Source organism: Brassica napus, chromosome C7 (genome assembly GCF_020379485.1).
Source record: "Brassica napus cultivar Da-Ae chromosome C7, Da-Ae, whole genome shotgun sequence".
NCBI classification, from domain to species: Eukaryota; Viridiplantae; Streptophyta; class Magnoliopsida; order Brassicales; family Brassicaceae; genus Brassica; species Brassica napus.
In genome coordinates this window covers 51,922,849-51,932,518 of record NC_063450.1, presented here as the reverse complement: position 1 = coordinate 51,932,518, position 9,670 = coordinate 51,922,849, and the positions used below count along the sequence as shown (strand labels likewise).

Below are 9,670 nucleotides of genomic sequence, written 5' to 3'. Positions count from 1 at the left end.
AGCCAAGACAAACCAGTCAACACTTCAAGCCAATCTGACCATTACAGATGCCGATCGCCAAGGTCTAAGTGGAATCACAGACGACCAATGGAGTATCGTGCAGAAGTTAATCAACAATGGCAAGATAGATGATCATCTAAAGGGTAAGAGTGATGATAATGTTTGGATCTTGGATACAGGCGCGACCCATCACATGACCGGCCAACTACACGTGATGGAGAATACACGAGATATTCCTCATATACCTGTCTTGTTACCGGCAGGCTCCGAAGCAATGGCTTCAAAACAGGGCATCATTAAACTGACTCCGACTCTACACATTCAGAATGTGTTTTATGTGGCCGGATTTCATACAAATTTGATATCGTTTGGACAACTCGTTACTGATAACTTCCTTGTTGGACAAGTCACTGACAAACTGATGATTTTGCAGGACCGTACCTCGAGGATGCTGATTGAAGCGGGTGAAAGAGAGGGAGAGGGATTGTACCGGTTTCGAGGAATTGAGTCATTGGCGTCAGTACATACAACGGTTCTTGAAAAATCAATGTTATGGCACTGGCGTCTTGGACATCCATCTTCACGAGTTACTGGAATGATCCCAGACATTCAGAGTTCTTCTACTGCGGATAATCTTCTTCTTAAAACGTGTGATATTTGTTTTATGGCTAAACAAACCCGTCTTACTTTTCCAGACAGTTTTCATAATGCAAACGAGATTTTTGATTTAATACACTGTGATCTTTGGGGGCCATATCAGATAACATCATTATGTGGTTCTCGCTACTTTCTCACGATCATAGATGATCATTCTCGAGCTGTTTGGTTATATCTTCTCCCAGATAAAACGATGGTTTCACAACAAATCAAGGACTTCCTAGCATTGATAGAAAGACAATTTTCTAAAAAGATCAAGACTCTACGAAGTGATAATGGAACAGAGTTTATGTGTTTAACACGATTCTTCAAAGATCAAGGGATTCTTCATGAAACCTCATGCGTGCACACGCCTCAACAGAACGGACGTGCAGAACGTAAACACCGACACATTCTCAACATTGCTCGTGCGTTACGTTTCCAAGCCAACTTACCAATTGATCTGCGGGGAGAATGTGTTCTAGCAGCCGGACATCTCGTTAATCAAACGCCGTCCTCGATACTTCAAAACAAGACACCATACGAAAAGCTTCATGGTCAGCCTCCGGACATATCTCATCTACGGGTGATAGGATGTTTGGCATACGCCCATAACAAAAATACGAAAGGAGATAAGTTTGCTTCAAGGAGCAGGAGGTGCGTGTTTCTGGGTTATCCCGCGGGGACTAAAGGTTGGAAGCTCTTCGATCTCGAACAAGAAACTGTTTTCATATCACGAGATGTGGAATTTATAGAGGATGCTTTCCCGTATCAAGACAACTCACCTATCACTACTCCGACTACTGAGACATCACCAGCATTGCAAATAGTATCGCATGATGATGATTCCGAAACAGAGTGTCTTCCTCCAATTTCGACAACAGAACATAATATTGTTGAAACAGAACCGATAGCCCCTACTGATAATGATCAAACTGATCATATTGGTACTGAACCTCTGGGACGAGGCCAACGAACTCGACAACCGTCTACTCGACTCCGCGACTTTGTTATCAACACGGTCACAACAATCCCTATCTTCACTCCCTCTCTCCCTTCATCTGCTCCTCAGCCATCCTTAGGTACGAACTACCCTTTGTCTGACTACTTAACATATGACCGTTTTTCTACATTACATCTCAGCTTCCTTATGGCCTTGACAATTAATATCGAGCCAAAGAACTTCCGTCAAGCCATGGAAGATGAAGTGTGGAGAAATTCTATGCAGTCTGAGATGGATGCTCTTGAAAGAAACCACACATGGGATCTTCAAGAACTACCCTAAGGAAAAAGGGCACTCGGTACTAAGTGGGTCTATACAATCAAGCTACGTGCTGATGGCACGATAGAACGACATAAATCTCGTCTGGTTGTTTTGGGAAATAATAAAAAAAAAGGTCTTGATTACACTGCGACATTCTCACCGGTGGCTAAAATGACAACGGTTCGTCTATTTCTCAATATCGCAGCAAAGAAAAACCATGAAATCCATCAAATGGATGTTCATAATGCGTTTCTTCATGGAGATCTCCAAGAAGAAGTATACATCAAAATACCTCTTGGGTTTGCTCGTCCTAACGATACTCGTGTCTGTCGCTTGCGGAAATCATTATATGGCCTTAAACAGGCTCCTCGTTGTTGGTTTGCTAAACTGGTTGATGTACTACTGAGCTATGGCTTCACCCAGACACATTCGGACCACTCCTTATTTGTCTTCTTCCGCAACAAGGTTACACTTCGGATACTTGTCTATGTTGACGACCTTATCATATCAGGAGACTTGCCAGAAGCGATCAATTCTTTCAAGACATATCTATCAACTTGTTTTCATATGAAGGATCTTGGAGCTCTCAAATATTTTCTTGGTCTGGAAGTTACTCGCAGCTATTCAGGAATTTACTTGTCTCAGCGCAAATACACACACGATATAATAACAGAATGCGGGCTGCTTGGGTGCAAACCGGCTGGATCACCGATGGATCAAAACCACAAGCTTGCGAAAGCTACAGGTTTGGTGCTCGCAGATCCAGAGCAGTATCGTCGCCTTACGGGTCGACTTATATATCTTCTTGCAACTCGTCCTGACCTTGCCTACGCGGTACACATTCTTTCACAATTTATGCATACACCACAGGAGGAACATTGGCTTGCTGGCTTGAAAGTGGTTCGTTACTTAAAAGGAACAGTGGGTCAAGGTGTTCTCTTTCGGGCTAACACTGCGTTTTCTTTAACTGGCTGGTGTGATGCGGATTGGGGGGGCATGCCCTACAAGTCGACGCTCACTTACTGGTTGGATTATACAGTTTGGGACATCACCGATTACTTGGAAAACAAAGAAACAAGAGGGTGTATCTCTTTCATCTACTGAAGCAGAGTTTCGAGCATTGCGTTCCATCACAAAAGAAGTTATATGGCTGAAGGAACTTCTTCGTGAACTGGGACTCCCTCGTACCGATGCAGTTACAATATGCTGTGACAACAAGTCAGCGATTCATCTCAGTGCTAATCCCATTCTTCATGAACAAACGAAACATATGGGTATCATTTGTTCGTTCGTTCGTCGCGAAATAGCCAAGGGTGTTATCAAAGTGACTTACATTCCCATTACAGAGCAGCTTGCCGACACTCTAACCAAAGCATTAGGACACAATGAGTTCGATGCATTTCTTCTCAAGTTAGGCATTAACAATATCCATGCTCCAACTTGAGGGGGGTATTGGAGATAATTACTCTATATCTCCTAATTGTTATTGTTTTAGATAAGTGTTATCTTTAGGCTTTCCTTTATCCTTTTAGCTTTGGTTTTACTTCTTTGTGAGTATATATACTCATCGTTTGACATCAATAAACATAAGAACTTTTATCCCAAACTACAATTTGTCAATCTTATCCATGATAGATGTGTATATAGAATTATCCATGTAAATGTGTATATTGCGGGAGAGCTGGGTAGTAAAATTGTTATTTCAAAATATTATTTATGCAAGTATTAAGTTTGATCAATTATAATAGGATTAGAATATAACATAATAAACTATACGAATTATGAGAATTTGTGAAAGTGTAGAGCCTCTTTATCACCACTGGTCTATAAAACCATATACCCATTTGCTATTGTGGGCTTTAGAAAGATGAGATAATAATAGGTATATGTGCTTTCTTCAGTTTAATTTATTAGATATTTTATGATTAATAAAAAAAGATGTTAGAGGAAAATATATATAAAAAACAAATATTCTTATGATAATTTTTCTTGTTTTCGTTTACGGAGTTAGGTTAAAATATTTTGATGAGATTTGGATCTCTTCGTTAGTCTTATTAACCAAAACAAATGGCCCTCACAGAAAAATACATAAGAAACGTCGGAAAACAAACGTTGTGGGCTTTTCCAACTTGAACCAATCCAAAATATCATTTGTATACAAAAAGAATAAGAGTTAAAAACGCAAGAACAACCTCTTTTGGTATGAGTTTTTCAAGATATACAAATAAATCATACTCAATAAGGTCTCCTACCAAGAAAGTTCCCCGGTGGATCATAACTGCACGCCAATAACACGCCACCTCCACCATTACAGATCACATGAGCACAACCAATCCTCTGCGTGCTCTTCCATACAATCTGCGTGTAATGGCCACACATCTCGGCCCGACACGAGTTAGAGTAATAGTTATAACTCCTTGCTTCCGACAACCATCCATTGGCGGCTTGAGCCGGGCTCCATCTATTGCCTGAGCCCCAGAATAGATTCTCACCGTATGGACCGTTTGAATGGATCAAGGCGCAGTCACCGCGTCTCTGGTTGGCCCACCATTGCGCGTAACGGGCTAGTTTAGCGTCCCACATTAGCGGTCTGAGTCTTAAGCGAGCCCTTGCTGCGTTTTGTGGAGCCATGAATTGTTGTTGGTAGTTTGCATCAACGCAATGAAAACATGCTACAAGTAGAATGAGAGCCGCGACTGCAACCGAAACACCATTAATGTGTTTAGGAGGAGCCATCGCGGGTGAAGCTTGAACTAATGGTGTTTGCTTGGTTTTATATAAGCTTCAAATCGTGAAGAGAATAATGTTTTATGGTTTTTAGTGATATTTATTTATTTTATACAGTATAATAAGGTTTTACGGAGGAAAGTGTCAACTCTATGATTAGTGGTGTACATGTTCGATTATGATAGCCACATTTGAATTTTGTTCTGAACTCTTAGATTTTGTGAACAATTAAGCATGTATTATAGTAGTTTATATATGCTTTTATTTTATTTTATGCATAGTAGGTATATATATATATATATAATATGTATTAGACCGGCCACCCCCAAAAAGTCTTGGAGGCAAGAAGTTTTTTGTGGAGTACAGTAAAGAACTTTCGTTAATAGTATAATATTATTTTAAATAGATGATAATTATTCCCTTTTTTTTACTAAGTCAGCCAGCAACATGTATAAGATTCCTATAAAATACCATAATTTATGTTTACCAAAAAATATTTAGGAATTCTGAAAACTTACTAAAGAATTAAGAAGATTAAAACAAATAAACTGTCATACCTTTTTTGTTGCATTTCACCTTAATACTATATTTTATTAATTATTGATTAGTAAGATGTAGAGAAAAGAGTAGATGAATTGTACAAATACCAAATTTTATAAATTGTATAAAATAGCAAAGAAAGATGAAATGTATACAGACTATGTTTGATTAGGACAGGACACTAGGAAAGAGCTTGGGTGATGATGGAACGATGAGATAACTGCTGTTCGTAGAGGTCACGGAAGATGCGGTATTTTGCATCGTGATACTTCTTAACCTTAGGGTCTGATGATGAATGAACCACCTGCAATGCCATCACAAGTGACGCCATAAACCACATGATCAACTCATGAATTTGAGTACTGACAAAGCAATGAAGTTAGATAAGCATATATACTTGTCCAGCTGCGTTCAAAGCTTTCATAGCATCATGGAGACTAGGATAGCTCTTGGCAGCAACAGCTCCAAGAATGGCTGCTCCTAGAAGAACAGACTCGCTTTCTCGTGGTAGAATAATCGGACAACCTGCCAAATTCACCATCCAATGAGATTCCATTTTGATTATGGAATAAGTGATAACAAAGGGTGTGGTTAGTACTGTATACCAACGATATCAGCATGTTCTTGGATGAACAGTGGGTTCTTTGAAAGGCCTCCACAAGCAAGCAGTGTGTCAATCTAATATCAAATGCAAAGACAAGATAATTATGAGGCCATGGAAGTGAATGCCTACAGAAACAGAGTGTGAAGAATACTTACTTTGTGACCATGAGCATTGCAATGCTCTACAATGTGACGTGTGCCGTAAGCAATCCCCTGTACTGTGGCCAAGTATAGAAGAGCTAGCTGCTTTTCTGATGTGTCAAGAGTCATTCCAAATACCACTCCTTTTGAATTTGGGTCTGCAACGGGAGACCTGTAACACACCTTTGAGTCAATAAAGTTAAGAGACAGAGCAGTGCTTTCTATTTCATTCACCTGTTTCCATGAAAGTCAGGAAGGATATGCATCTCTGAGGTAAGAGCAGCTACAAATGGAGAACTTGTATCTTCTTGCGCCATCGACTTTAAGATGTTGTTCAGAAGTTCAAACACAGAAACTTCTGCGAGAGACCAAGACAATAGCATTCAACCAAATGTTTTCTCAAGAGAAGGGGAAAAAAGGTGGGAAGGTTTGATACTCTGGGAAGCAGCTTGATTTGCAAGACGGGGAGAAGCAACATGGTTTTCGATTATGTGATCAAGTAAAGCCCCAGTGGCACTCTGTCCTCCTTCCGTAAGCCAATACTCCGGAACCATAGCTACAGAGAATAAACCAGAGTGAGATTTCATCTATCAAAATTAGAAAGAAAGGATTAGAGAGAGACTAAACGAGAATGTACCTGACCAGAAAGGCCCCCACACGCCGGGAATAAACAGCTTTTCACGTGAAACAGCCATATGGCACGTTGATGTGCCACATACTAAAACCATTCGAGTGCATAAGGTATCCACATCCGAATCTGAAACATAACAACTCTTAGAGACTAGTACACCACTTTACGCTAGACTAAAATAGCAAAAGAGTACCTTTCTTCAAGGAGTCTGAATCTGATTTACTTTCCATGACACCAACACCACCTGCATGAGCATCAATGAGTGATGTCCCCACAGGTGTTCCAGCCAATAGACCCAGTTCCTAAGAATCAAAACAAAAGAATTTTTTTTAATAAGTTTTTAATTGAATGAAAATAAAAACCAAAGATGTAAGTGGTTGTTTAGTACTTGCCTTAGCAGCTGTTGCGGTTAGACCGTTACCAAGTGGATGTCCCGGAAAAGCCACACTTCTCCCTAGTTAACAATTGATAGCTAAAGGTTTCACAGTTCCTCTTAGATCATTTCCAACAACAAAAAAAATTATGCATACCGATCTTAGCATGGTGCCCATCTACAAGATCGCCTAAGCCAATCTCTTCCCAGAACTCATCATCCCACCCACACGCTTCCATATCACGAGAAGCCTTCTCAGTCATCTGCTGCTGCATATGTGCATGGCCAAGATACGTCCACTTGCATACCGTGGTGCACAAGCTACGAGTATCATCTCCAGTAGCTCTAAGAGGGAAACAAAAAGGAATCAGAAAAATGAAAAGATTCAAGAGGACCAAAAGGTTAGTCCTGGAGGCACCTGTAGGAGAGCCAATCACTCAAGTCCATCCACTTATACACCATTGACCAAGACTCCTGAAGATTCTCTTTCACCCATAGCAACTACAAAAGCAGAGATTATACTCAAACAAGCTGAAACAAAATACGTTGTTAAAGTAACTTCCACCTACTTTTGGTGGCTCCATCTCTGGAGAAACACCTCCGCCACAGTACTGCAACACCGGCGAGTTAAACGAGTTGATTCTCTCCGCCTGCTTCACAGCTCTATGGTCCATCCAAACAATAATGTTCCTTCTTGAATCACCACTCCAAGACACAGTAACAGGAGACCCCTCAGCATCAACCGCCACTGCAAAGACAATAACAAACGTTACTTGTTAACCTTCTCCCCTAAGTCTCAGATGCTACAAAAGTGCAAACCGAGAGAGCAGGTTGCAGCAAAGCCTATCCCTTTGACTTCAACATCAGAAACATTAGCAAGAGAGCAAGCAGCTCTCACAGCTGCACAAACCGCGTGCCATATATCCGTTGAAGATTGCTGTTCCAAAACATCAACTAATCAGAGTTTAACATCAGCTCGAAAACAAAGTAAGTCTTACCTCAACACAGTCTCCATCTTTCCAAATCTGTATAGGACTACTAGAAGAGCCTAGAAGCTTTCCACTTTCATCAAACAAACCTATAAGAAAGAATACAACTTTAAAACGTTAAACAGATTCTAGTGACTTGTTCCGATACAATCGAGGTCGAATTACAAAACCCATTTAAGGATTAGACAAAAAGGTTCGATCTTTATGGATTTTGATCGAACTACACGATTCTCAGAATTGACGATTAAAAGGGGGAGAAGGGTAAACCGGCTCGGGCGCTTCCGGTTCCGACGTCTACACCGAGGAAGACGGAGCGAGATGGGAATGGATTTAACTCAACGGTGGTCATCTCAACGGCGACGGCGAGCCACGGAGGACGGTTGTGACTTACTTTATCTGATCTGATAACATTACTCGTTCCACTCTGTTTCTTCTCTTAATTTGTTTTTTTATCAGTATTTTTTTTTAAAATCCAGGTCACCAGCAAAACTGCCACGTAATTTTAGATCTATCCAAATATCATAATTTTCTGACCAAAAAAAAAAAAGATAATATGTTCGGACTATTTGTTAGCCTTGTCGAATTTTTGGAGGAGGTAAAGAAGCCTTCTTTGTTATGGCAGTGTGAAGAAATTATAGACGTATGGGATCACAAGCAAAATTGAGAATAGAGTTTGTTATCATGTGAAGCAAGATTAAGAGTGTGCCGCCGAGACATAATCTCCCGGTAATTGCATGCTGCTTCCGCTCGTGTTCTTGGTCATCCGGTTTACTTCATTGACAGAAGTGATAGGAATGTTGTTTGATGTGAAGAACTATTAGAAGATGGCACTTATCTCAGTGTCAATCGGGAGCGTTGGGTTATCAGTCAGCTATAGGAGCTGTAGTATTCATTGTTTTAAGGTGGTCTTTCTTTCGATAGCTTATCGCGGCAACTATTTGGTTTTTCGTCTAGTTCTGGAGTAGCTTGGTTCTTTCTAGGTCCGGTTCTGAAAACTTCTTAAAAAATTTGGATTCGAAGCACAAAATAAATAATGGATGTCTCTGGTTGGTTTAAATTTGCTATTTTAGAGTGAAACATAAGCTACTTCAACCATCTGAGCCGTTGATAACTTAAAAAAATATATATATATTTATGCTTTATAATAGCTGGAAGCAGAGCCGGCCTTGAACAGAAGCGGGCCAAACCTACTTAATAATTGTACCATTGTTAGCTGGAACACCTGTGGGGACTTCAACAGAAGCGGGCCAAGCCTACTTTATAATAGCTGGAAGCAGGGCCGGCCACAAAATATTATGTAATAATTTGGCCGCCTTTGTGTCAAAACTCCCTTCATCCTACTTGATAATTGTACCATTGTTAGCTTGATGAAATCATGAGTTCGAATCTAATAAGCCTAGTAATTATTTTTGATTTCTAGCCCACATATTTCTAGGACCGGCTCCTGCTAGAAGTAGATGCTTCTACTGCTTCTTCTCAGAGTCACTATTGCTCCTAACCCGTCTCGTTCTATAACTTCTTTAATGTGAGAATTGTGTTTGTCTTCGTTTCAATCATTTGTTTTTTTTAAACACAACTTGCATTAACTTTCATTGAAACTGTTAGGCGAGGGCCATAAAAGCCTAAACCATACATAAAGCACCTTTAGCTAGAGAATTAGCAACAAGGTTTTGGTTCCTAGGAATCCAAGAAAAGGAGACAGACAAATATGGGGAGGAACTCAGGTTGGATATGTCCGACAGGACACCGTGCAGCTCCGTTAGTGG

General features: G+C 40.3%; 2 protein-coding genes across 2 annotated transcripts; both read right to left on the bottom strand.

Annotated features, from left to right (window-relative positions):
- Positions 1-3,737: 3,737 nt before the first annotated feature.
- LOC106409984 (pathogenesis-related protein PR-1) lies at positions 3,738-4,995 on the bottom strand. Its single transcript, XM_013850509.3, has one exon. The coding sequence runs from the start codon at positions 4,634-4,636 to the stop codon at positions 4,136-4,138; it is 501 nt and encodes a 166-aa protein (XP_013705963.1). The 5' UTR covers positions 4,637-4,995; the 3' UTR covers positions 3,738-4,135.
- A 202-nt stretch (positions 4,996-5,197) lies between these two features.
- Positions 5,198-8,423, bottom strand: LOC106411010 (FGGY carbohydrate kinase domain-containing protein). The gene is made up of 15 exons (XM_013851680.3): positions 8,172-8,423; positions 7,914-7,993; positions 7,735-7,852; positions 7,485-7,663; positions 7,334-7,416; positions 7,073-7,260; positions 6,935-6,996; positions 6,736-6,844; positions 6,549-6,668; positions 6,348-6,467; positions 6,146-6,269; positions 5,927-6,083; positions 5,773-5,845; positions 5,565-5,692; positions 5,198-5,471 (listed from the first exon to the last, which is right to left on the bottom strand). Exons 1-15 carry the CDS (start codon positions 8,251-8,253, stop codon positions 5,349-5,351), a joined length of 1,746 nt encoding a protein of 581 aa, XP_013707134.1. The 5' UTR covers positions 8,254-8,423; the 3' UTR covers positions 5,198-5,348.
- Positions 8,424-9,670: the final 1,247 nt, after the last annotated feature.